The 27960-nt window shown below is 42.2% G+C and overlaps 1 protein-coding gene across 3 annotated transcripts; it reads left to right on the forward strand.

The window, feature by feature from the left end:
• The first annotated feature begins 34 nt into the window (after nucleotides 1–34).
• arhgef37 (Rho guanine nucleotide exchange factor (GEF) 37) lies at nucleotides 35–27960 on the forward strand. Of its 3 annotated transcripts, none has more exons than XM_030110652.1 (16): nucleotides 35–140; nucleotides 5090–5292; nucleotides 5676–5769; nucleotides 9340–9842; nucleotides 12735–12864; nucleotides 13757–13904; nucleotides 14008–14207; nucleotides 14351–14481; nucleotides 15371–15475; nucleotides 16310–16423; nucleotides 16554–16723; nucleotides 16854–17001; nucleotides 17267–17395; nucleotides 18431–18626; nucleotides 19150–19319; nucleotides 23716–27960. In XM_030110652.1, exons 4-16 carry the CDS (start codon nucleotides 9351–9353, stop codon nucleotides 23917–23919), a joined length of 2337 nt encoding a protein of 778 aa, XP_029966512.1. In that variant the 5' UTR covers nucleotides 35–140; nucleotides 5090–5292; nucleotides 5676–5769; nucleotides 9340–9350; the 3' UTR covers nucleotides 23920–27960. The 3 variants fall into 3 exon arrangements, with proteins under 3 accessions (XP_029966512.1, XP_029966522.1, XP_029966531.1); XM_030110662.1 differs by having other exon boundaries at nucleotides 5679–5769; XM_030110671.1 differs by lacking the exons at nucleotides 35–140; nucleotides 5090–5292 and having other exon boundaries at nucleotides 5497–5769.

Raw genomic sequence — 27960 nt, forward strand, 5'->3', positions numbered from 1 at the left:
TATGTGGCCCGCAGACCGGAAGCAGCGTGTGTTTGTTTATACCTTTTGACGTTCTGTACTGATTGACAACAGGTGAGAGACACGGACGGCTCGGTCACTGACGGGATTATTATACACACCACGAGGGCAGGATAACAAAGGTAAATGTTTTAATTATTTCCATTTTATCGTCTGTTTCTTTAATTCGGGCAGAACGACAGACAGACACGCCTTTCCATCCCAAAATATCTCACCAAACGACGTGTTTCACCTTCTTTATGACCTCGTTTTGTCTGTTTTCGACGAGAATATGGTTATTTTCAGAGAATAATATCGATGTTCATTGAAGAAAATGCTATAGTCGCATGTATGTTAGTGTGTCTGGTTACCGCCCCCCTCTAATGGTGAAACGCAGGCAGTCATTAAAATAATGTCATAATAATGACAATAGCAAGAATTTGTGGCCTTTAATTGCTTAGATTAGGTGAAATTGACATTAAAATAACAAGTATGCATACAAGAGTGTGAAAACAGCCGCAAAGGACGCCTTTTTAATGAAATATGTGATAAAAGAAAATAGCCTTTCCTGGAGAAAAACACAGTCAGTGTTGATTGCTGTTGAAATTGATTGAAAAGGTGATTACTGACCTTAATCTTAAACGATTAAGATTATGAAAATCTGAAGTTCTTTGACGGTGAAAAAAATCAAACTAGATAAATGAAAGGTTTAAAGTTTAAATAGCTACAAATGTTTCACAACTACAGGGAAACAGACACATTGCAGACAAGATACCATTGCTTTTAAAAAACAGAGAAGAAATAAACCAGATTAAATAGGAGAAAGGTTAGTGTGAGTCAAATCATGTTCATTTAGTGAAAACAAAGATACAGTTGACTATGGAGCAAAATCTGGACCTAAGTAATGATATATATAAAAAAAAACACCAGAAAACTGCATAAATATTGACATTCTTCACGCATTTGTTGCCATATTCAGTGCATTTCTAGATTTACTTGGTATTTTTTATTATGTATTTAATAGTATTCTGTATTAAAGTTTGGGATTTGTTTGTAATACCGTCCATGTAGTTTTGCTCATTTGTCCACTGAATCATATGTATGAGATCAAAAGTAAATCAGTCTGACAGAAAGTCAGTGGGGACGCCATCCAACAGACAGCTGGTTTATTAGTTCAGAAAGACACAAGTACAACAATCTGAAAGTGAGTTCACCAGGCCGAGTGTGTTTATTTCACTTTTCAAGTGATTAGAAGGCTGAAGTCAAGTTTCCCTCCTTGTCCTTCCTCTTCTGCTGCTACTGGATTTCAGAGGGGAAGTCAATTATATCGGAAACCTCACAAAAACAGGGTTTAAGAATCTGTTTTGCTTATTGTCACAGTCTAACTTGAAAGTCAAAATTTTATTTTCGGTTATTTGTAGAAGGAAAATGGTGAAGCGTCACATTTCTCACAATATAAACACTTTTTCCAAACCAAAAAGGATTGTCGAGTTGACCCCTTAAATTTTAAAATCAGACAGCTTTAGCTGCTGACTACCCTCTAATTTACAGACATCAAAACCGAGTGAAAAGAAAACTTCCAGCAGGCGTTGATAAATTCAAAAACAATCGAGGCTTTTGACACAGTCATCTAATCAGACGTTGGCACAAGAAAATCAATACAGAGAAACATCGGGTCATTTCTCAAAACACATTACTCGCCATCACCTTTCACACATATTTACTCTGCTATAAATAGATCAGAAAATTACAACACTCAACAAGGCAAATTGAGAAAAATTCTTTCAAACTGACTAATAAAGGTGTGTGTGAGCCTTTAATCTGCTATTTCCACACATTGGAGCAGAATTCTTCTCTCATGCTGCGAAGCCAACTGGGTGTGTTCAGTGACGACTGATGTTTTCATCTTCGCTTTCATTTTCAATCTTCTGATCTTTTCTCGGCTCTTTGTCACACAAGGAAGACCTCATGGAGGGAGTTTAAGAGACTTTTCTTTCAGCACAGAAGTGAAAAACTGGCCCCCATGGATCACATGTGATGTGAAGCCCTAAAGTCAAAATCTTAATAGATCACCAATCTCACATATAATGGTAGTTTGATGGTTATTTTAAGCAGATATCGGTTGAAATGTCTCCAGATCATCTTATTATTTGGTTTATTTCAATGTAAAACATATGAAATGTCTATTTAAATACTTTTTTTTTAAATAAATTAGTACCTATAGCTCCCCTTAAGCTCTTATGCTCGATGGTCAACTCGTTTACAATCTGCTCTTTGAAGATAACACTGAAATTGTTACAACTGGCCCAGTTTATTATCGATCATGTTGATCATTAACCTGGCAGCTTGGTTCAATTCAGCCATCCTGTGTTCTTGTTGTCCTGTGGTGCAGCAGTTCACCTTTGATCCATGATGACGTATATCAAATATTAGAAACTGAGTCTGTCCCACAGTTTCTTCATTCACACTCAACTGTTTTCTGCACTGTAACAGAAAATTTGCGTGACGTGACATGATGCATTCCCTTTCAATCTCACCCTGACATCCCAACGTAGCACCTGACATAAAGGGTGTCAAACACAGTTCAGGTCAGGGACCGCTAACGGCCCGGTTTCATCTTAGTGGGCCGGAACAGTAAATTAGTGCCATTGAAACTTTGAAATTTAAACTTTAGAGATTTTCTTTTTTTGTGATGCAGAATAACAAAAAGTTTTTAGTTTTACAAAACCATATAATTACTACCGAAAATGACTGCATGCACATCTCACTGATGTGGTCACTACAGCAAAGTTGTTTTTAAAGCTATTTTTTGCACAGTGAGGCAATTATTCAAACATATTGGAATGCTGCAATGCAAAAATGATACGTTTTCGATTAGCGTTTGCAGCTTGTATGAAACATTTTGAAAAAGAAGTGTCTGAATGTAACAATGAGGGTGTGTATGTCTGGACGGGGTGTCTGGAAATGTTGGTATTTCTATGAAAAGGTTTGGGAGCCACTGCCTTAATCCTAAATTTAACCTAATTCTAGTCTTAGTCCAACAATATCTGCTTAGCAACAATATACAAATGCATTTAACTGGTACACACACACACACACACACACACACACACACACACACACACAAACAGGTCCAGCTAGCAATTACAGTAAACATTCTACATTTAGCCTTCTTACTACATCGCCACTCCTCAATCATTCTGTGTGTGTGTGTGTGTGTGTGTGTGTGTGTGTGTGTGTGTGTGTGTGTGTTTGTGTTCCACTGCTACAGTCATGTTTCCATCGGTGACTCCTCTGACTTCTTTCCCACGTGAGCTTTGAGGTCAGAGGTGTAGTTTCCAGGTGCGTTAGAATCCTGAGAAAAACAGCGTGAAGTGTTGTGACCACTGTTACACCGTACAGTAATCATGTGGATCACTCTCTGTCGTCGTGACGCAGTCAGACGTAGAACAACAGACATCAAGAGATCAGTGACACATTGTCACAGCCACGAGAGTCTGAATGTTGGTGAACGTTATTCTGAAGCCGAGGCATCAAACACATTTTAGTGCAGGCGCTACGTGCACGCAGTCCAGTTTCATGAGTGGTGGAATAACATTCAAATTCAAACTTTAAAGTTGTTCTTTTGTTGTGGTTTACATGATGAAAATGTCTATGTTCTCAAAAAAACAAACAATTACTACTGGCAATTATGACAATGTAACCATACAGGCAGTTTTAACAGAACCTTCTGGTGCAAAATACAGTGAGATGTCCAAAAAAACCCTCTCCTCCAGGTGTTGCATTCGGCATGTTTTTATTAAAAACAGTAAAATTGATACCAGCTTCAGGAATGTGTGCGTCTTAAACAAAGCCCATCAGAGTGCAATTATAAAATCAGGTGATTTTCCTTGTTCAAAACCAGGTTTCCCCAAATTTCATCCTGGAATCATGGAGTGCAGTTCTTCTTCCGCAGCACCACTGCAGCTGCTGTCCAATCAGCTGATTCGCCCGTCTGGCCCCGCAGCATTCCTTCTCCGTGACATACCGTTCTGATGAACCCGATTAGCTGCTGCCTTCTTGTCTCCTTCATTCCACTTTAATCAAGACTGACTGCTATGAATACCCTCATTGTGACAGTCTTATTCTAATTATGTTCAGATCTCTGTTGGACAGACAGCCGTGTGGGTCTGGCCTTCAGTTTGCTTTCACTAAAGGACCAGCTGATAAATATTAATTTGTCACAAACAGATCTCTTCATTAGTCATCAGCGAGGAATTTATTAGGCTCATTTGGATGTCTTCCTCTCCTAACGAGACATGTGAAGTCCAAACGATGGTTGACAGAGATAAATTAGGTGGTGATTGCATCCTGCCGGCTCTCTCAGCACTCATCTCCACCCGCTTCCTTTTTGGATTTGCAGCTTTCGGCCCTCCTGCAAACAACAGATTTCTAGTGCTGAGGGAAGGTTTACTTTCTCAGAAATGACAAGTTGATCTTATGATATGAAAGCAAATCAGAAGGAAGGAGAATCTTACTTTTTCTATTGAGCCAGTTTCAAGTGATTTAAAAAAAAAAGCAATTTCAGACAAAATGGAAAAGTCTCCAATTTGGATTTTTTTCCCCCCCTTATGTAGTCCTGAGAATTTGTATGTACATGCATGTATATATAGATACTTTTCAACACTTGTCTCTGTTTCAAAAAAACTGGCCCCCATATCGACTACTGTTTTATCACATTTATTACCGGGGAATTCATTTGCAAAAGCGATGCGGTTTCAATTGAAGCATTGTAAACGGGGCTTCAGTTTGAGTTTAAGTCACCATCAGACCTCAGCATGTTCTGCCTCATTTTGCAGAAGTTTTTCTCATCTTCTTCAGCTTAACAATGTTGCTAAATTTGTCAAAACACTGTCAGATGACACCAGGTGAGTGAAAAGTTAAACAGTTTCAGAAGAAACTGTGAAGGAACATTTCATGCAGAATAAAAGTTTTTTCACTGCTTGTCTTCAAAACAACCAGCGACTCTCGGCTATAATTAACAGCTTGCATAAATCTTCTTTTCTAATCTGAAGGAGGAGTCTGTAAATCTGTCTTTGTTACGATCCACCAGCAAAATCCCCACAATCCCCTTGCAATTGGAGGAGGATGGGACGTCCCCCTGTGCCTTTGTTCCCCGTGAGAGGAAAACTTCACCCGCCGCTCGGCTCTGTCTCCGCCGGGCCGCTCTGTGTTTCATGAAGCCCCCCGACGCGTCTCCTGATTGGTCCTTCGGTCCCACTCTGAAGAGCTGCCGGCCAATAGGCGTCTGTCTGGGTGAGAGCCATTTCCTCTTCCCACCAGCTGCTGCAGTCAATCAGCTTATTCAGCAGCACCGGAGTGTGTGTGTGTGTGTGTGTGTGTCTGTGTGTAGGCATGCTTGTGTGTGTGTGGCCTCTCTTTCCTCCCCCCCTCCCTTTTCTTTTCCTCTACAAAACACCCATCCCACCCTCCGATTCGCTCCCATCCCCCCCCTTTCCTCACACACTTAAATACTGTTTCCCTCTGACACACACACAGACGCACACACACTTGTGAATATTCACTCACAAGCTGCTGCCACATGCAGCCCAGTAGCAGACTGCTGTATGTGACTCACTGGAGAAAGTTACACCACTGTGTGCGTGCGTGTGCGTGTGTGTGTGTGTGTTTCCATGCAGCAGCGTCACCTCTGCAGCACATTTCTCCCCGGCCGGGACTCAGCAGCACCACAGATCGATGGTAGCTGCAGCTGAAGCCGGCGCTCTGCACCAGGTAACGATCTCCTCCTCCTCCTCTTTAAATGTTCCCGATGGTTCTCTGACACACAGCGTTCCTGTCAGGACTGCGGTGAGGTTAAATCTGACTGCAGCACATGCTCAGGCCCCGAGCGGTGACACACTGGTGTCATTGACTTAGAGTTTGTGCAGGTTTGTGACCAAGGTTCGTCTCTTTCTGTGCGCTTTGAAATGCAGTGGTGCAACTTTGACACTTGCTTTATTTGCACCTTTACGAGTTCAGAGTCAATTCTTTTTCTTATAACTGTTACATTTACTTTTAAACAACGTGACTAAGTTTTAAATGGCAAAATCTAGGCTAAAAAAATGAAGCACCCCGTCAATATCTGTGCTAAATTGCTTAGACAAAGTGTTTAATGTTCACTTTTGCTTGTTGTTCTGTCATTACTGTTCAAATATTCAATTCTCAGGTTTGGTTATGAATAGAATAAATGAATAGAAAAAGAAATACTTTACTAATCCCAGAACTCAACTCAAAATCAATGATAAGTCACCATGACAAGATTATAATATCTGTACAAGTGATGGATGTCTGAGGAATTGAACTCATTTGTTCAAAAATACAGCTTTTAAAAATGCTTCCCTAATGCTTTATCCGGTTAACACTAACACTTTTCACAAACATGCAACAAGTAGATGTTTGTCAATATGGAATAGGTACAAATGACTACACAAAGGTTACATTTAATGCAAGAAACTTTGTGTTTTTCTCATGTCCAGATATCAGATACGATTGTGTAGATTCAACATTTCTTTTTATGTGCCAATTTAGTCCAATATTCATCTCAAACTCAGCTGTCCTGCTTTTTTATCAGCTCAAATTTGGACTTCAATTCCTGTAAGGAAGCATGAATAACATATAAATTAGTTACAGGTTGATCACAGAAACATAATGAACTCTGTGATATCGTTGCAGTTTTGTGTCAGTTGATATAAATAATCAGTGACGCACATAAGATTCAAACCGATGGTGAAGGACGGCAGAAAACAGACTCAACAACTCGGCAAAACATTTTCATGGACATTTCTCCCTCTGAATGTCAGAGTTTACTCCTCCAACTGTGCTGCTTGGTAAATAATGAAACGAGAACATTAGACATGAGTGAAGAGTGAGAAAATATCACAGCATTAAAACTCAAACTAGAAATGAACCGACCCGAAGTGATGAGTAATCTTGATCCACACATCATGAATTAACCTCTGAGTCCAACATAAAGTTATTAAAATCCATCCATTGGAGCCACGAGGGCGGCTCAGCTGAACCATGTAATGGCTAATTGTCACAGCGGTGGCGGCATTGGACGCTCTGTAAGCAGCTTGCTGACCTCCTGGCGGGCCGACACGTGGTGTCCTCATAACAATACACCCACCCCCGCCTCCTCCGTTTGCGCCATGTTGGCAATATATACAAAATCATCCCATCCACAGCTGGTTGTGCTCTTATGAGAGCCATCGGCCCATGGGGTATTTTTACAACAAGCTTTTTGTTTATTATTGTTATTTTTGGAAGAAGTCTGAGGTGTTTATTACACTCTACATTAGAACACAACTTGGCCGCCAGATGTTTCACCACACACACCCTCTAGTCTTTTATTCTTCCCATTAATATACTGTAAATATCACATTTAATCTAGAAAATAAACATGAATTAATCATCCAGGCACAGATCTTGACACTCGCCTGATACAGTTATACAGAGCAGACATCGCAGGCATGTTAAATATCCATCTCTGACACTCTTCAGGCAGCACAGCTGTGCAAATACAGAGGAGGTGCCGAGAACTGCCGCCAGTATGGCTGCAGTGTTCCTGGTCCATAGTGAGTGTAAAAACTGTGGTTTGTCTGAAAGATCAATGCAAACCGTCTGAATTTTCTAAGAATCTGTGAGGCATTTTCCTTATAATCGACTTTTATCCGTATTTCACTGATTATTCAATCTTCATTTCAGAAGCAGCAGCAGGTTGCAAAACCCCCAACAGTTCAAGAACCAGAATAGAAGAGACATCAGCAGTCGAGTCGAGAAGAACATTTCTGCCTTGACTGGTTGTAGTTCAGCTTTGGTGAATAAAGGTGACAGCAAAGTGGACATTAAAGTCCAACCTTATTAGACCATAAACCACTGATTTATGGCTCTTTGCTCCAGAGAAATATTTACAGAGAAATCGGCAGGAAGGTACCGAGAGAAGAAAATACAGACGGTAGAAGAGACAGACACGAAATGGAGACATTTTGGTTACTAGATGCTGCGACTGCGTGAGAAGAATTCATTCATAACAATGAATGCAGTGTGTGCTTTAACACTGTTGAGTTTAACGGCGCTTCTTTAGTAAAGTCTTACTGCACTGACATCTGGATGACATGAGGAGACACACTTTATTTTCAAAAAAAATACTTAGTGATCCAGAACAGCGAAAAAAGACTATTTTCACTGCGTGCTGTTCATGTTGGCGGTTGTATTACGTAAAAATTTCACCCACGAAAACTCAATTTTTTTTAGCATTTTGAAGCTCAGAGCTTTTTCTGTCGTCAGCCATAAGCTGTGGAATGAGCTGAACTGCACATGAGACAAGCGCCTTCCTTGTTTTAAAATTAAAATTAAAACCAGTTTTTACTTCTTGGCTTTTAACCCAGTTTGAGACTCTGCTCCTGCTTTTATTGTCGCCTTTATTTTCATTGTTTTATTGAATTTTTGCTGCTTTATTACTCGCACCTTATACTTTTAGGCTTTTATGTCTGTTTATTCACAGGCATTTTGTTGCAGCAGTGGTCGTTTCTAAAGTGCATTTCAAAGTTGAGAATTTCTATGGAAGCATCATTTTGAAAAAGCTGCCATGCAAAACTTTGCTGAAAGGAAAACACAAAAAACAATGTAAACGGGGTCTGTGGGGCCTCTTTAATCAGAGCTTGCAGCTGGTGCCAGAAGACATTTTTATTCATTCAACTTTTAAACGCAAGGAATCTCCAACGGCTATCAGTCTAGAAAAAACAATACATGCGCTCCTCTGACATAATAAGAAACTAACAGTGCTCAGGATTTGATGAACTGCGGCCATCCAGACGTTTGAGTGAAGACAAGTCAAAATAGGAGAATTATGTCCTTAATCTGAATTTCAAAAGTTTAGCAAAAAAAAAAAAAATTAAGTGAAATTAAACAGTGTTTCTCTAGTGATCTTAAACTGATGAAGTAAAATAAGTGCTTCTTGATTGTGCTTCCACTTCCATGTTCTCCCTAAATGGTGCTTGTCAGGCTGGTGTAAGTCGATACATTTTGCATCCTGTCATCTGATATTATTGCCCATCTGGTCCTTAGTTGGACTCTGAATATTTGATACCTTCCAGATGTTATTCATTACTTTCCATGGCTTCCTTAGAAAATCAATAATGCAGTCTTGCATCTTTTGAAGCAGTTTCTTTTTTCCAGTCCGTTTTCACCATCTCTAACTTTTCCTGCAGAACCCATTCCATTTCCATTTGAAAGCCACTGAGATTATCAGCTTTATCAGCTTCTCTAAGTGCAGCACTAAATGGTATTTGTGCCTCTTGACAGTGATCCTCAGGATGGAGGTACCGAGGAGGCTTCAGTCCATGCCTTTCACACTGGCGCTCCCTAAGCCGGCTCCGCGCGGCGTGTCTCCGCTGGGAGCTGGAGAGAATCCAACCAAAGATAAGCTCACGGAGAAGAAGGATGACGCCACACAGGAGAAACGCAACGCCGCGGAGGAGAAGTTCAGCTCGGACGAGGTTTCACTCAAGGCCGACGTGACCGTCTTCGTTGAGGCGGATCCCTCACAACCTTCAGACTCAAGTACTGTGAGAACAATGTCAAGGCTTCCCTCGCAAGATAGCTTCTCCGAGGAGAGCTTGATATCAGAGGAGATGCTGGCAGAGGAGGCCAAGAAGAAGCTAGAAGAGGAGGCGGCAGCGGCTAAAGAGAGGGCAGCCCAGAGGCAGCTGTTTGCCGTCGAGGAGCTGGTGCAGACTGAGAGGAATTACCTTCGAATGCTGCAACTGTGTTCTGTTACAGTCAGGAACAACCTCCAGCAACTGCAGGTACGGAGAAATGGTATTGAAGATGGCACACACACACACACACACACACACACACACACACACACACACACACACACACACACGCACAGTCTCGTATTTCTATCCTTGTGGGGACCTTCCATTGACTCCCATTCATGTCTAGCCCCTAACCCTGACCCTTACCCTAACCCTAACCCACACCACAACAAAGCCTAACCCTAAAGAAATGTTTTAGCACTTTTACTTTTTTCAGTAACAACAACATGGTCAAGAAAACACTGTTTCTCCTACTTAGGACCGGAAAAAGGTCCCCACAAGGCACGTCGTTCCACGTTTTGCTATCCTTGTGGGGACATTTGGCCCCGACAAGGATAGAAATACGAGAACACACACACACACACACACACACACACACACACACACACACACACACAAAGCCAAAAAATGTCTCTGAGTACAGATATTAGTGTATTTTCTTTATTAAAGGTGCTGTAGGCAGGATTCGGCATCTCCGCCATCTTGCTTAGGGTTACCTAAGCAAGATGGCGATTTGACCCATCTAAGATGGCGATTTGAAACCCAGCACAGCCAATCCTGTCCTGTTTTCTCTGACATCACACCCTTACGCAAGTTAAGCCCCTCCCACAAGAACGTGCGACCGATATTTTTGTTATTGTTGTTTTCCTGACAATTTTTGTACTTAAAGCTAGGGCAGACGATGTTGAAGAGCCTGCAAGATTTGAAAGTCGCACACCTCAAGCCATCCCCGCTAAGCTCCTCCTACTCCAATCAGTGCTTGGCCCAACGCTACACCCCCACGAACGTGACCGCGCATCTCAACTAATGTTTTCAATGGGACCCCGCTCCAAGCCTAGGGTGACCATACGTCCTCTTTTACCCGGACATGTCCTCTTTTTACGTCCTGTCTGGGGCGTCTGGGCGACTTTTTTAAATTCAAGGAAATGTCCGGGGTTCACTGTTTCTCATAGCACATAAACGTAAATTGACCAGCGCTTTGAACACAATACTATGATACTTTGTTGCACGACGTAATTACTGAGAGGCGGTCTTGTGAGCCGATCTGCGCCGCGCGCTCACACAAACACGCACACACGCACACACACACGCAGACGGGGCTGTTCAGACAGCGGAGCACGGCATCTGATTGGTTTCTTAAGAGCAGTCCGCGCCTTACGATTGGTCGGAGTTTTTACTGTCCTTTGGCCGCGACAGTTGTCAGATTTTTTCCGCACCTTTTTCCATCCACATAATGTATTGACTTCTCCCAGGGGGCCAAGGAGCATTTCACTCAGTATGACAAAAAGTGCTTTTGGACAACATTGTCTACCCTAACTTTAATCTAGACCTGAAGTGTCAAACATAAGGCTCACAAGTCTAAACTGGCCCACAAGAGGCCCCAGGTCCAGAATATGACCATGCAAGTTGGGGAGGAAAAATCCACTTTTTGAAAAAGTTTGTTAAATTGAGTTTGTAAAAACATGCATGCAACAGTCATAGAAGAAGTTTGTTTGGACATTTCACCAAATTTTGCACCAGAAAGTATCATTTAAAATGGCTTTATGCTGAGTTTGTGGTCGTATTTGCTAGAAATTGTTCAATGTTTTGCAAAAGAAATGGATTTTTTTGAAAAATGTCTCCTCAATGCTGCAGCAAAGTAAAACTTCAAAGTTTAAAATTTGGGGCTGTATCTGGACCCTAAACTAAAATGAGTTTGACACTCCTGATCCAGGCAAATTTCATTTTTAATCAGGAAGGCTGTCTGTAACCAGTAAAGCCCCCCTTTTCATTCTTAACCCATATGGAAACATATTTAGGTTTTGGTTTCTGTTCTAACACCACCATGACCTTTTTGTTTGCCATTTAAGCGAACACCCACGCGTGGAAATAGCAGTGCAGCATCCAGCAGGTACTGTTCGTCTGCAGCCTGCAGACCGATCATGATCAGATCTTCATTCATTATGCCAGAGATATTGCTCATTGCTGCCAAATAATCATTTATTATGCCTGTGATAATGAAACGACTCCTCATAAAACATAATGAAATCATGCTTTTATGTGCCAGAAGACTCTGGATGAGCATGAAAATAACCAAGCTCGGGGAATAGAAGAATGAAATGAAAATGAAAAGACTTGAACGTCGTCTGATGAACTGTTAAGAGAACAAAAAATTGGCAAATGCAATGAAGCTGATGAAGTCTATGCTGAAAAATGTATTTTCATGGTGGCAGAATATGTCAACATATAAGAAGGTGAAGTCCAGACAGATGCTGACAAACAACCATGTAAAGGAGCGCTGAAGAGAGTCAAAATATATTAAATGTGGATGAATGGCGACATTGTGAGGCAGAAAAATTGCGGAATTGTTTTCTCTTGCAATGCGCACATTGTTCTGCCGCGCATCGGCTCGTGTGCCCACTGCTGCCTCATTAGAATAGAACGGAGAGACAAAAAGATCCTTTATCGGCTGCATTTGCAGCGTGAATGGAGCAGAGAGACATGCATGAGCTCTACCAGTCCAAAACTTTATTATCTATTGGATTGCGTAATGATTACGTAATATTCTGCTGGTATACATGCTTCAGTAGTTGTATACAATTAAATGGCTCAGTATATCTGCTAATGCACCTCATTTTTGTTCCGATATTTTAGGTTTTAGATTGTCTATGTATTCTAAACAATAGTTTATCAGGGCTGTATTGTGACTGATTTTATTGAGTTTATTTTCTTTTGTGCTGTGGATAAATGGAGCGCCAAAAAAAAAAAAAAAAGCTGAAGATGACAGACATGAGGGTGGAATAGCTGTAAGCTCAGTCTGATTTGATAAATCACTGCAGCAAGTGCAAAAAAAAACAATTTTATTTTCTCTCTTTTCTTTGTCCCTGCACATGAAAGCCTCCTCCGCCCAACCTGGACAGCATGTTTCTCTACATCGAAGACGTCATCGGTGTTTCATGTCGTCTCCTCAGCTTGTTGGACCAGAAGCAGGTTCAGCCAGGAGACCCTGAGTTTCTGGAGACTCTCTGTAAGTATTGAATGTCTTTTGGGGTTTCTTCATGAAATGTTTGTCATTTCTAAAACCCCAGTGCCGTTACACCAGGTTGTCTTTGTTATGACAGAACGAGATTGTTCAGATTTCTAACAGAGCGTGGGGAAACTGTTTTTGGATTGAGGGATATTTTGCGTTTCCTGATTATTTTTTTTCCAATTCAACTTGTTGTCGGAAAACCTATTTTTTAGAGGAAGTCTGAACTAGGCGGGAAAAAATGTGCATACTCACATGCATTTAATTTTGCAGCATAAAATAAACGGGGAGGTCAGTACTAAACTATTTTCATTGACTCTTTGATTTTTACTCTATGATATTAACTACTGTTAGAATTAATGGAATGGGAAAGGAAGGTTTTTAGGTAAGGTATCTCAATGCTGGTCTTTTAAAGATTTTTCCTTCATCTTAGCAATGACGACTGGCTTCGACATATTGGGTTCACGTTCATCATTATGGTCTGCAGCAGCCTGGCTTTGATCAATACATCTGAATCAAGTGTAGTGGAGGAGGACCTGCAGACGGACTGTCTCTGTGTTTGAGCAGAACAAGATACAGGCAGCATCTGGTGTCACTTTCAGGCCTGAGGGCAGTTATTAAGTCACCACTTAACTTCAAGCGCATGCTGTACTGTTTGAGTAGAATTGAGCAGAACATGCAGAATTGCACTGTGGGAGGAGTTTTAACCCTCACACTGCCTCAAGCCTTTGAACGAAATCAAAATAATGAAGAAATGTCAACATTAAACGTGATTGTGACATTTCATAGTATTTTTGAATCAGTTATTTATCACATTACTCTGTTCTCTCACTAATGTAACTGACATTGGATTGTAGTCGACTATATATATTTTGTTCTTTCTTCCCTCCAGGTAACTCATTCCTCAGCCTTTCTGTGGACATCGAAGCAGCTTATAAAGAGTACCTGGCTAACTACAACAATATTTCAGCCGTGGAGAACGGCTACAAACAGAAAGAGGCTCTCTGGATAGAGATGGTCAAAGTCATCAAAGCCTCAGCGTAAGTTCGTCACTTCCATCATTTCACTTTGAAATGATTTAAACGTGAACTCGTGTGATTGCAGCTTGATCGGAGTTCTGACAGCCTCTCTGTGTCTCTGCAGGCCTGAGGTCAACGCCGCCTCTCTGAGTTTCTTCCTGGTGATGCCCATGCAGCGGATCGCCCGCTACCCGCTCCTCCTGCAGACCATCCAGAAACACACGGACCCATCTCACCGAGCCTACGCTCTCCTGGAGCAAACCGCCAACACCTCCATCGCCCTGAACTGTCGCATCAACGAGTACAAACGCTTCAAAGAAGTTGGTACGATAGTTTCCCTTTACAATGAACTCCAGATGCATTCTGTACCTGATCACCGTCAAAGCTGCCTGTTCTTTAGCTTTGTGGTTGAAACTAAACATGATAAAAACATGGAAAAGTTTTTAACTGTAGCTCACATTCTGCAGCCGACAAATACAAGAAGACAGAAATCCTGACCATCAAGGACAAAATCTACCGCCTCAACACCCGCAGCATCGCCAAGAAGACTGCGAGGCTGAGCCAGCAGCTCAAACACGAGACTGGGATGGCGGCGAAGGTACAGCCCTAAACACTTTGAAAGACAGGCGGGAGAGGGGTGAGCTGGAGCCACAAACATGTGGGGGCGACACATTTTAGTGATGTCTCCCAGTTATAAACCTTTTACTGCCCCTCTGGGATTAATGATTACCCAGGAACACCTCTTTCTCTCCCTCCCTCCTGCTGTACAGACATCACCTGCAGCACTGGCTCTGACACCTCAATGGCCTGAAGTTTTGCCTTCTGTCCTTTAGGAGTCACTGAAATTGTTCCTCCTCTATCATTTGTTAGACTATCAGTCAGTCTCTTTCCCCCTCCAGGGCCACCCAGTAGATCTTCTGCTCCTCTGTCACGCTTCCTCTTCTGTCTTGTCTACCATCCCCATGTCCTCCTCCACTGCATCCATGAATCTTCAGGTCCTCCCTACTGAATTTGCCCCTTGGGGACAAATAAAGAGATTGAGCTGAATCCCCCTGCCTGGCGCTCGTCCTCCAGCATGCTGTGTCTAATACAGCGGCGTCAAACACATTTTAGTTCGGGTCAGTTTCATCTTGACTGGGCCAGACCGGTAAAATAGGCCCCGTTTCCACCTGGCATCAGGATGTGTCTCGGGTGATCCGAGCACGAGTGACGAGCCCTAAAGACAAGTGTGAACAGACACCAGTGTGTTTTCACTCATGCGTCGTGCACAGTGGCACCTGGCGTTAAATTTCTTAGGTGGAGTGCTTCATTATTCTTCAGTTTCAGTGTATGATGAAATTCTAATTTATTCAGTCTACATATGTTATCTAAACTTGAATTATGAGTTTCTACTCTGAATGAATGAGTTGAATGTAATCATAATATACCTGATACGACACAGGCTCCCAGCTTGCACTGTTTCTTATTCTCATATTTCTTTGTTACAGCTGGTGGACGAGGAGTTTGACGCCTTGGAAGGTTTCTTCTACGTTCTTGAAAATGCGATCCTGGAGCTTCTGGAGAACGTGGAGACATATCTGCATCATCTTCAGGTAAAGACCAGACGACTCTGTTAAAGAAAAGCATTTTAGTAAGCTTTAAGTTGCTGTTCAAGACAAATTCTCAGGAGTTTGGATTTGGACATTATCAAATTTGTACGTGTTTTTGAAGCTTTGACCTTTTGTTTGTATAAAAATGAGAGACTTTACAGGTTTAAGATATGAAAATGAGAACAGTCTTAGGTACAAATCCTGTTTGATTCCCATATCCCCTTTTTCCTGTCAGCTGTCATGAATTATTCAGTCTTGATGAAGGAATTATACTCCAGACTGAGTCAGTCAAGCTCCCAGCAGCCAATATTGAATGCAGAAACTGTTTTATTTTACTTAAGTTTACTGTGGCACCTTAGAAGATAATAATAATAATGATCTACTTATCTTCACTCCCACTGTTTTTTCATGTTTTTCTTTTCCATGTGGTCATGTCTGAAATGTTTTTGATCATCTAACTTCATACTCAACATACATAAAAGCTACATTCATTGGATCTGCACTGTATAATAGATTTCTGGCCCTTTTGTCGGTTGTGTGTTTTGCCAGCTGACTCACAGACTCCGTCCGAGGTGGAATATTCCTGCGTGTGTATTTATGCACACGTTGTCATATGTTTATGAGTCACACCATGTGTACACTCGGGAGTGCCTTTAAATGTCTGCCTGAGGTCAAAAACTGGACTTTCTGTTTATCTTTCCACCCTGAAATTAGCCTGAAGCTTGGTTTTTTCCTCTTTCCAACCTATATTCCAAACCATGTTGTTTTTTTTTCTGTTTTCATCTTTCTTCCTGAACATATCCCTCAACACAATATTTGTTTTTTTTTGTCTTCTAGGGATTCCTGGCCTGCAAGACAGAAGAGTTTGATTTTGATATGGACGGAGAGAAAGAACCCATTTGTTACAAAGAGATCACCACGGCGCTCAGACAGTGGATCCTTCCTACCTTTGTGAGTCAATTTGATGAATGTGAAGTGAATCACAGTCAACAGTGACCCTTTAACAGGCCCCGCCTTTCTGATTCATGCGCGGCAGATTTCCCCTGCAATCAAGATTCTTCACCTGTTTTCTTTCATCCAGGAAAAGCGGTTGAGGACCTTGATTTACAAGCCGCTGTGCGCCCTGCGTGACCTCCTGGTGGGCCCAAGGAACCTGATCAGGAAGCGGCTAGACAAGCTGCTGGACTACGAAGTGATAGAAGCCAAACCCAACCTGAGCTACGAGGAACAAGCTGTGGCCAGCACGTACAAGTAAAGAGAGAAACTGTGAAAAATGCATGCTGGGTTATGCTTTGGTTTAGTATCTGTCAATCAGTCAGTGATTCAAAGCGATTCTGTCGCGTGTTCCGTCTGCAAAATGAAAACCGTCTCTCTCCCTCAGGACGATGAACACGCTGCTCCTGAATGAGCTCCCTCAGTTTAACAGCCTGGCTCTGCAGATGATCTGGGGCATGCTGGGAACGTTCAGCTGCCTCCATAAAGACCTCGCCTCAGACATGGAGCAGCTCTTCCAGAGCTTCGCACAGCAGGTACGGTTTTGCGCACACAGAATAAAACGCTAAAACAGAAGACATATTTCTGTACACGAGCTTTCAAAGCCGCTCTGACCTTTTCGAAGCCGTTAGCCGGTTATTTACTTTCCAGGAGAAAACCCATAATACCAAATACCAAACCATAAGGTGTTGCTCTCGGAGCACACTGATCAGCGGAGCTGCACTCATTAAATGTCTAAAGGTTACATTGAATTTTCATGCACTTTAATTTTTCTCTCTCTCTCCATCTGTCTCCCTCCAGCTGCCTCACAGCTCACTCCACCCCAGGGCATTCTGGGAGTGGGCCGAGTCCGCCGCCCTGGAAGGTGCGAGGAGGCTGCAGACCTTATGTCGAAGTGTGGAGGACACGCTCAACGCTCCCATTGTCCAGGTTGGAGCTGATTTAACGCTTTACGTTGTGAGCTGAAGATGCCATTAACAGTGACAACAGAACAGAAACGCTGTGAGCAAGCATTGGCTGAAAAAGAAAGAACAGCTCTGAACGTTTTTAATATACTTTAATCTTGACCCATTTTTATCATGCAGCACCAGGCCGAGTTCACTAGTTCATGCCAAGACATCTCAAAAGATTCATGTCAGCTGAGCATGATGATAATATTCTTCTTCTTGGCTCATAAGCCTATTTTTTAATAGTATGTGGAAGATACCTGGTTTCTGACATTGCTTTTTTTTTGTTTTGTTTTTTTCTTTTCAATGAAACTTGCCGGGAAAACATTTTATTTTGACCTTGTTACCTCTGCCTGTCCTTCCTTCGGCATTATTTCCTACAGTGGAAGTAGGTCACATTCTTTCAGACCTGATAAGCTGTGGATGAGTGCACAGTCATGCCCTGTATTGTTTGAAGTCACAATAAGCTGAGAGTAGATATTCACAGGTGAGATTTCCAGCTCGTTGTGCAACACGTTTTTCAAGTTGGACAATGAGACAAGTCATCATAGCAGACATACATGCGTTTTCACAAATTGTTCACGCATGAAACGATCCAGAAATGCAGTTTTTCTTGTTCTGCGTCTCGCTTAAAGACTTTCCCGCAGGTTCAGATATTGACAGGTGATGTGTGTCTTTCAGTCTCTGCACAGCTCGCTGCAGAACAGGAAATGGGTAACAGTCTAAGCTTTCAGAGCAGGGGAAACAGCAATACCACATTAACCATACCTGGAATTTTTGTAATCCTTTCAAAACAAGCAAACAAACCACATTTTGAGTGTTTGTTATATGTGTGTTGTGCAGCAGGGGGGGGGGGGGGGGCATTCTAAGCACAACATCACTTTTAAAATAATTATTCATCTGATGTTTTTTCCACCTGAGTTCATGTGGAGAAGTATGAAGGTGTTATTGTTGAGGCTGTATTTTACCTTCAGTTTTATTGTCTTTAGTGATATTTTACTGTTTCTCTGCCTCGCAGCCTCTGAGCGTGTCCTCTCAGAGCCGCCTGAAGCAGCTGACAGACAAACACGGCTCTGGGAAAATCTACCAGGTGGTGGCCACCGTGGTGGGCAGCCGGGATCTGGACCTCAGTCTGAACAAGGGGGAGCTGGTGGCCGTCATCAGCGAGGCGGACACCCGAGGAGACAAACGCAGGTGGCTGGTGGACGCAGGAGGTAAAACTCTCTTTCAGCATGATGTACACAGATGTTACCTTGAGGGTTTTTTTTCTCTGTAATAACTGAAAAAGATGTGTTGGTGAAGTGTTGAGATGCTCTGAAGTTTAAGATCAGTGCAGAAAAAGTAAATTTGATGGCCCCAGAACTCCTTATTATTTATATTTACTTAAAATGAGAAAAAATAGTATTCTGTTTAAGCCTGAATAAGTTATTAAAAATGAAATTTTGATTTGAAAAGCCACAGTTAAATAGTAAAAACAAAAAAGTCTGCAGCTTCGTTTGATGCGAAAGATTTTGGCGCCATCTGGTGGTGAGTTGTAGTTAAAACAAGCTAACTGGCAAACCAGATTGGTTGGTGTTTCTGAATATCTGTGTTGGGGCTAACACAAATGCTTTAACACAAAAAACATTCTAACAAAGCTGAAACATCCGAAATAAATTATTTCAACTGAGTAAAAACTTTTAGTTAAACAATTAGTCTTAATATACTTTCATGGACTCTATTATCTTCATTGTGTAGGCAGAAGAGGATACGTTCCCTCCTCCAAGCTCCTTCGGTACCACCAGCCGACCGACGAGCCGCCCCCTTCGCCACAGCTGATGCTTCCCGAAGGCGTGAGCGGGGCAAGAAGGCACTCCTACACCCCCGAGAGTCCGCCACAGCTGTTCGTCAGACAGCCCTGCTTCCAGGTACTTCACCTAGAGTTTGAAAGCTTTCAGTGACGCATTGATTCATCCGTCTGCTACACGTCCTGTAAAACACACACACACACACACACACACACACACACACACACACACACACACACACACACAGAGACAGTTTCACATTCACTAATTGAGCTACCATGCAGGAAGTGGTAAGGCCTTCTGGCTGTGGTGGGAGTCTTAACCTCTAAGCTCTACACCTGTCAACAAAGCGTACGATATGCATGTTAATAAACTCGCTATAGGCAATATAACATACATCTGCATAACGTGTTCATGTGTCCTTGCGTAATATATCGCTGCAGTCCAGATGAACACACTCGTCTTATAGCATGTTTTATTATGAGGCTTTACAGCACACTGAAGCAGTCATCATTATTTCATGTCTGCTGCATTCTGACACTTCAATCAAATGAAAAAGCAAGAAAGGAAATCTGCCTGACCTTTGGGTCCAACATGAGGCTCGGGGGCCGAAACTGGACTGCGAGAGGCTCCAATGCAGTCAAACCACAACAGCAGCCGACACAACACAACACAACACTGAGATATCAGTGATGCTGCCATGAGAGACAGCTCCCCTATTGCTGCCAAACTCGCTCAAAGTCATGCTGTCAGGGTGTGTTTGTAAAAACATGCATATTGCAACAGCTCCTGGAAAGGTTTTTGGACATTTCACTGTAATTTTAATCATTAAGATTGACTTTATGTTGAGATTGTATTAATTTTCACTTGTATTTGTTTGGTTTTGTGAAAATACAGATATTTTTCATCACATATACTCTGCACCTCAACAAAGAAAAACTTTCAAGTTTAAATTTCAGGGTTATTATGGCACAATTTTATGGGTCTGGCCTTTCTCAAGCTGAATTTGGGTTGTATGTATCCCCTGAACTAAACCGTGTGTGACAGCCATGATTTAAGATATGGACCTTGACGTCAAACTCAAGCACTGCACATGTTAGAATACAGAAATTAAACGTGGTAGACTTGACTCATCAATCTCAGGTTGGTGTGTCTTATCAGCCTATCATATACCTGTGTGTGTGTGAGTGTGTGAGTGTGTGAGTGTGTGAGTGTGTGAGTGTGTGTGTGTGAGAATATTTTGTTTTCACCTTCCAGACTTCTTGAGGTTTCGAGGTATCTATCAATACCAAGGCTTTATGTTTGAGTAAAGGCCTTGAGAATCCATTAGGTTAATGCAAGTCCTCTCAGAGATAGAAAAACTGTGTGTATGTGTGCGTGTGTATGTGCGTGCATCCATGCGTGCGTGTTATTAATGGGAAGGGCCATAATTAGCTGTTTAACCTTGTAAGTGGGTTTCAGCGCAAACGACGAATAGTTGCGTTAATTTATGCGTTGCAGGGCTGCAGGCTGAGATAAAGCTTGTTCATGTGTTTGTGTGTGGATGTTGTGAGATTGATTTACAATTTGTGAGTGTGTGTGCGTGTGTGTGTGTTTGTGTGTTTGTGTGTGTGCATGCGTGTGAGTGATTTGTAGGGAGAGTCGTGGCTTGTAAAGTTGTGATGGTTTATGTGAATGCGTGAACATGTTGGAGAGCGGTGCAGATTTAGGTGTGTGTCTGTGTGTGTGTGTCTGTATGTGTGTGTGTGTGTGAGACAGATATGCCTTCACATCACCTCGCCTGTTAAAATGAGTGATTGCTCCAGTGACCTTATGCTGGCCTTTTTTTTCTCGTCCCCCGTGACCCGTAGTCTGCTCATATAGAAAACATACATCCCCTTTTTCACCTCCGTTAAGCTGCTGCTGCTGCTTTTCTACTGTGTGTGTGTGTGGGGAAAAAATGCAATTCAGTAAATATGTTGGCATTTGGTGGGGAGGCTGAGGGAAATAGAGATGATGTATGTCTTTGCCTAAAATACATGACTCCTCCACTGCAGCCGCCATCAGTGGGATTCCAGAGTAAGCTGCTCCACATATAATATTCACATGTTGAATCTCCTGCGACCATAATAAGACTAAGTATTTTAGAGGCTTATGCTTGTGTGGCCTGTTTTTAACACAAAGCATCAAAAGCCAGTAATATAATAATGACCAGAACTGCCAGTAATGTAATGATTTTGGCCATTTTCAATGTAATAAAGCCAATATTGCTCTGTAATCGAATTTAATGGTAAAAAAAAAAAATAAATACAAATGAATGAATGAATACGACTGTGCCTGTGCAAAACCTGCAAAACAAGCTTTATTTTTTTCCAAGAAATGTAGTCCTATTTCTGTAGTATTGCAATATTGTTTTCCAGTTTATGAAATTATTGTTTATATGCTACTCCTTTATTAGGTTGTTTACTAAACATTGTTACTAATACCTTCAATATCATAATATATCATTGCATTATTGGCTTTATTACATCTAGTACGGCTCATATTATTCCAGTCTTGGTTGCTACTTGCTGCAGCATGGCGGTGGGTTTGCCAGGCCGGGCCTTGACGTGCGTCTCCCCTTCTCTCCTTCTCCAGCTGATAAAATGTGTTCTCTCAAAACAGCAGCTTTGTGAAGCTGCAGATCAAGAACAAGCTCTGGCGCAGCGTTAATCATTAACAACTCTGGCAAACGGTATTGAAGCTTTTTGGAAATAACACTTCGGATAACGGTCGGCTCAGTCTAGTCTGGTAAAGTTGTTGACTGTTCAAATAGAACAGTCACCTGGTTTGGGAGTTGCCAATAAACTGAGTGAAGTAATGTGTAAAATGTACAGATCAGCTGTAAAAATCTGTGGTTTGAGCTGCAGACGGAGTTCTTCCTGACTCAGCCGCGCTGTTTGACAAGCGGCTGGCGGTGACCTCGCTGGGTGGATGTGGGCGGATCATGCGTTTACACTTCTGTTCCCGCTGACCTGAACACATCCACACTGCTCTTTGATGTGGTCAAACGGTGACCGACTGCAGTCCCATTTCCCAAAATACATTGCAGAGCCGGCTGTCAACCGGGGTCAGAGTGCGAATGTGAGCTGAAATGGCTTTTCTCCTGCAGTCAAACTATAGGTGAGCGTCCATGTGCAGCACTGATTTGATCCTATTCTGTTACGGTTTTGAGTAACATGAAACCTAAAATTTGCATTAAGTTTTATTTAACAGACCTTGATCCTTAAATTGTCTTTGCTACGTGGATTTCACCCACCCTGTGTGCACCCAAAGATTTTCTGATCAGCTGCATTACTACATTCCTCTCAACTTTCAAAAAGTTATCTGCAGAAAAAAAATGATCCCTGTTTCCACCGGGCAAAATGCTAATCATATGCTAATTGGAGCGGAGCGTAAGGGCAGAGCTGATGTTGTAGCTGAGAGGTGGGCGGAGGTGAAGGTTTTGTTAATGACACCGAGCAGCCGGCTAAACTGGGCTATTAGCGGCGCCGCGGCTCTCTGTCATCCTCACACAAGGCTCATTAGGAAGCCTTCACTCTCCGCATGTGTGCTGATGAGCCGGGATTTGTCAAGACATAACTGGTGGGCTTAACCTTTTCAAACAATATTCCAGTGATTTGTGGTTGGGGCGGTGCGCATGTGTGTTTGCACCTGTGTGGACACTCAGTCATGTCTCTCAACTCGTGCGCAGGGTGGAAACTTGCTGATCAGCCACAGCCAGCAAGGTTTTTTTTTTTTCATGTTTCCAGTGGTTTTCAGATGTTTCAGCCATTTTCACTGCTCAGGCATTTCAACAGATTTAGTCAGTTTTCAATTACTTATTTGATTATTTTAAAAGTAATTTTTCTGTTTCAGCCATTTACTTCTTCACCCTTTCTAGTGGTTTTAACTATTCCAATTGTTTGGAGCAATTTAGTTTTGTTGTGATTTTGGTTGAGAGTTTTTATCAATCAATCAGTCAATCAAATTTTATTTCTAAAGCGCCTTCCAACCGCCAAAAGGAGCACAAGGCGCTTAGCAGAGTAAAATAAAATAAATAAGTAAAAAACACTTTAAGAAACACAGTACTAAAAGGGCCTAAACATCAAACGCTAAACGAAAAAAGTGCGTTTTGAGATGACATTTAAAGATATGTGAAATTTGGAGTTTTATTATTTTAGATATTTGGGGTTCAGCTGTTTTGACTGTTTTTGACACTTTTTGAGCTTGTGGCTGTTTGAGTGGTTTTACTTGTTTTCGTAGTTTGATGATGGCCTTTTGTGGTTTGATGAGTGCTTTTTACATTGTAGTTGATGAATTTCTGAACAGTGTTACAGTGGTTAGTGCTCTGGCCTCACAGTGGGAAGGTCATGGATGCTGTGTTGTAGTTGCTTCCATATAAAAGTGAATTGAGATGGATAAATAGATTTAGGAGCTTAATGAAAACATTGTAGGAAAAAAGAAAGTAGAAGCAGACAGTTTCAAATTCACCATTTCTTTCCTTTTTTTTTTCCAGGTTTTGGCGGCCTACGACTTCACAGCGAGGGGAAACCATGAAGTGTCTATGCGGGCAGGTGAGCCTGTGCGAGTCCTGGAGCCCCACGACAAGCGAGGGAACCGCGAGTGGAGCCTGGTGGAGGCCAAAGGTGGGCAAAGGGGCTACGTCCCCTCCAACTACCTGACCATCTTACCCGTGGGCAGCAGCTCCCAGGCTTTCTGATCACACAGGAAGAAGCAGGCAAAACAGAGCAGCGGTTTCCCAGCTCTGCTTCATGAACACGTAAAGCAGCGCTCTCCTGATGAAGCTTCGGCTGTTTTTAAAGAGAGATAATCCACTGTTATGGAGTAGCCACTATGTGTGCACTAAGATGACTAAAATCATTATTTAAATTGACTGCTTCGATCTTTTAAACATCTCTTTGTGCTCTTTGAGCTGTGCAAACAAGAAGCTTTCAAAATCAATCCAAAAAGCTAATAAAATATCACCTTTAGGTTTTATTAGTATGCTGCCACTGGCTGTGGCCATTAATCTAATCCTGCATGTTGCAGCACTAAAAAGACATTTAATGATGAAGAGGTGTAAAAAGCAAACAAAATTAAGGGTTTTTTTTTTTTTTGTGTCAATTTTGTTTCACTGGACCTCTCATTAAATGTAAAGCCAGACTCCACCGCTGTGTGTACATTAGCAAACTGCTGTTTGAAATGCCTGAAAAGTGAGCAGTGGAAAGCAGCAACACATCACTGCTAATTCTGTCATGTTTCAGGGTGGACAAAAGCTCTTTAAAACGGTCAGTGGAGTGAAATGAGAAGGATTTTTGAGTGTGTGTGTGAGACACCAGGTGAAGCTGTGGTGAGGAGTACACACTCACTGTGACTTCAAGCTGAAGGACAATCTTAAAGACGCACTGGGAAAACGATCGCACGTCTTCTGTTTAGTCCAGCCGAGACAATGATGGAAGACTCAAGCTGGGAGGAAATGGAGATGCGAGTGAGCGCGCCCTTGATTTCCCTTGATCCTCAGCAGGCGAGGATACTTGAAGTAAGAAGTAGAGACCGCATGCTTTCGTGAGCGTGTGTGTTGGGATGCCGAGTTGCGATGGTGAAGGGAATGAACGGAGAGGACCTCACAAGGATAGTGCTGCGAGTGTGTGCGCACATGCTGAGTACCTGGAGGCAGGAAGCAGGCAGCGTGATGGAGACTGACGGGTCCGCGGCGCACTCATCAGCTCAGACTGTCTCTGGGGCCAAGTGGGACAGACGTGGAGAGGAAGAGGAGGAGCAGGAGGAGGTGATGTAAAAGGAGTGGAAGGATCTCATACTGGGAAATCGGAGTTGGAGGGAAAATTTAGAAAGGAAAAAAAATAGTGAGGTGGAGACAGGAGGCTGCAGCTCAGTGTTTCCCCGCCAGTTTGAGTCCGTGAAGCAGAATGAATTCCACTCCTGCATCATAACAGTTTCCATCCTCTCCAGGACGGCGCAGCCGATGCTTGTTGCTGTGGATACAGCTCAATCAATGCAGGTCATGTCTCTTCGTGGCATTTCCTCAAGTTGGCTGAACAGCAGAGCCACTGCAGCGTTTAACTTCTCATGTCGGCGTGGAGGAAGTCTTTCTGCTTCATTAACTGTGTGTGTTCCACAGACCCGCACTGATTATAACCACAGAACTCATTCCGTTGCTGTTAATTGACTACTTGTCTGCCAAACATTTCACATTAGTGCCACTTTTACGTTGGATAGTGCCGCAAATGTGTCAGATCAAATGGTTTTTCATATTTAACGTTTGGATTTCCTCCTATATTCTGCCCGTTAATGTCTAAAAAAGCTCTATAAACATGCTGCTCTGCAGCTTCTGCTATCGAGGAACCGAGTTATTTCAAAGCACACCAGCCATGGAATCACTGTAATATTCTGTGGCTGTGTGAACTCATCAAGAATTTTATTAACCTGCAGTGATAATCAAAGCGTCTTGGCTATTCAGATCTAGAGTGAATGAATCTTCGAACTCTTTTACGCTGAGGAAAAAACATCCCCAACCTTGTGCACTATACAAACTGAATAAATGACATTTGCATGTCGTATGCTTTCATATACTCATTATCTCCTCACATTTTTATTATTGCTCACATTTTCAGATTGGTAGAACATTAACCTGAACTGCATCAGTAACCTAAAAATATCCTTTACATCCGTAAATCAAAGTTGAATATCTTTTTTATGCCACTAACTGAACTTGGTGCAACATACAAGTAAAGTGCTCAACATAGTGTGATATCTTATTGACACTGTATATAGTTATTTCCATATATTTCTTTCTGCATCTACATCGTTCATCAGTATGCTGTGTATTTAAAGTGGTTTTTGTTTTGGGTTTTTCAATTTGAAGCCCGAAAATGTCCAGAAAGTGCTCGACTGTTTGCGCCTTTGCAGCTTAATCACACATGATGGTTTTAATTGATGCTCAAGACAATGTTTCCTGTGGATTATCGCTTGGTAACTGCAGCAAATGGAAGTGCATGGTGCTGATTTCTCAACCCGTGTCCCATTAAATGCTGCAGGAAAGAAAGCAAAATTGAAATCCAAATGTAACATAGCATCAAATCATAATATTTCTGTTAGTGAGATCCACATGTACTCTACATGAGAGGACACAATTCTGATAATACGAAATGATTGTAGTGAAACATATCTTTGCAATCCTTATTTTGAGCTTATATCGGCATAAATTTGGACTTTTGATTTTAATGATTTCAAGTTGAACTTTTTCATTTGGCAGCTATCAACCAGCTACAGGAAGATGAATGTTTCTTGAGACCAAAACGGAGCCGATATTGGATTCGGAACCACCGATGAATGTAAATACCAACAGTAAGCCTTGAAGTTTTACACAGTTTAAAAAGTCATAATCAGTTGAAGGATCCAAAGTCTTGCCCCAAGAGTGGCCTAAAAAAGAGATTATTGCAGCTTTAACCTTTAACTGTAAGAGAAAATCCCGGCTTTGGCTCCTCCAACATGGCGGCTCAGTCAGCAACTTGACTCCTTGTTCCACGTCTTGAGTGTTTTCATGTGGGATTGTGCTGCATCAGCTGCTGTGGATGGGAGGGGGGAGGGGGGAGGGGGGGATTCAGAGCTGCTCAGCTGGAGCTTAGCTGTTCCTATCAGTCTGAATGTCAGGTCGGAGCCGAGCAGCAGGAGGGACGCGCAGAAACAGAGAGAGCGTGATGATATTTGAAGGCCACAGTATCGAATGTCCTCAAGGTTAGAACAATGAACATGGAAATCCTTCAGCCTTAAGATATTTTACCTGTTTCCGCCTCTTCAAATGCCTTTTTTTTTTTTTTTGAGAGAGAGAGTGAAAGGAGAAATTCAGCTGCATATTTTTGTGATTACCTGCTGATTCTTCAATATATTGTCCAGTAACAACAGATTTGATTGGAAAATTAGCAAGATTCACGGTTCTGGTAAAACTTCTGATTTATGATTGTGTGTCAGTTCTTACCAAAGAGTGCTGTTGAAGTTCATGTCTCCACCACCAGAGGGTGAAGGAGACTGGGTTAGAATTTAGTGAGGCAGCTGGTGGACACTGAAGAAATGTGTGTCAAAGTGTTGCTTAGTGCCATCATTACCTGAGTCAGTATTGATCTCCACTAATCTATAGAGCGCAGCCGGACCCTGTACATTCTGTTAATACTGCTCAGTTTACCTCTGATCTTTAACCTGCACCGCCTGCCATCACCTGCGTGTACAGCAGCTCTGCTCATAATTTATTTGCTTTGTAATGGTGCGTAATTGTATTGTTGGTTTAACTTATTTAACGCTGCGGGCCGACACGGCCCGAGACGAAGGGTGAAGCCTTTTGAAGTGTTGCCAACGGTTGTGGCGGTGCTCACACATGCATCCACAGAGCAGATGGGCGTTCATGCAGCGCTGCAGCAGCTGTGAACTGACTGGGTGGCTTCAATAAAAAAACTCAACTCGGACCAGTCATGTGTCCTTGTGTCATTTCACACCAACACGAACACAAAGTGAAGCAACGAGATGGTAAATATGGAGGCTGCTTTTCATTTTAATACAAATGCATTTTTTATTTCTAAAAAAGGGGTTGATATTTAACCTCTCTATCTGTGAACATGTCCAGATATATTCTCTCACTGAGAGAAGATTTCTTTAGTTTTTGTGTATCGTTTACACTTCACATTTGTCAGCACTAATGCATCCATGGAAATGTTTGTGTGAAGTGTTCATGTTTTCCCTGAGGGTTAAA

This window comes from Salarias fasciatus, chromosome 2, assembly GCF_902148845.1.
Source record: "Salarias fasciatus chromosome 2, fSalaFa1.1, whole genome shotgun sequence".
Classification (NCBI taxonomy): Eukaryota; Metazoa; Chordata; class Actinopteri; order Blenniiformes; family Blenniidae; genus Salarias; species Salarias fasciatus.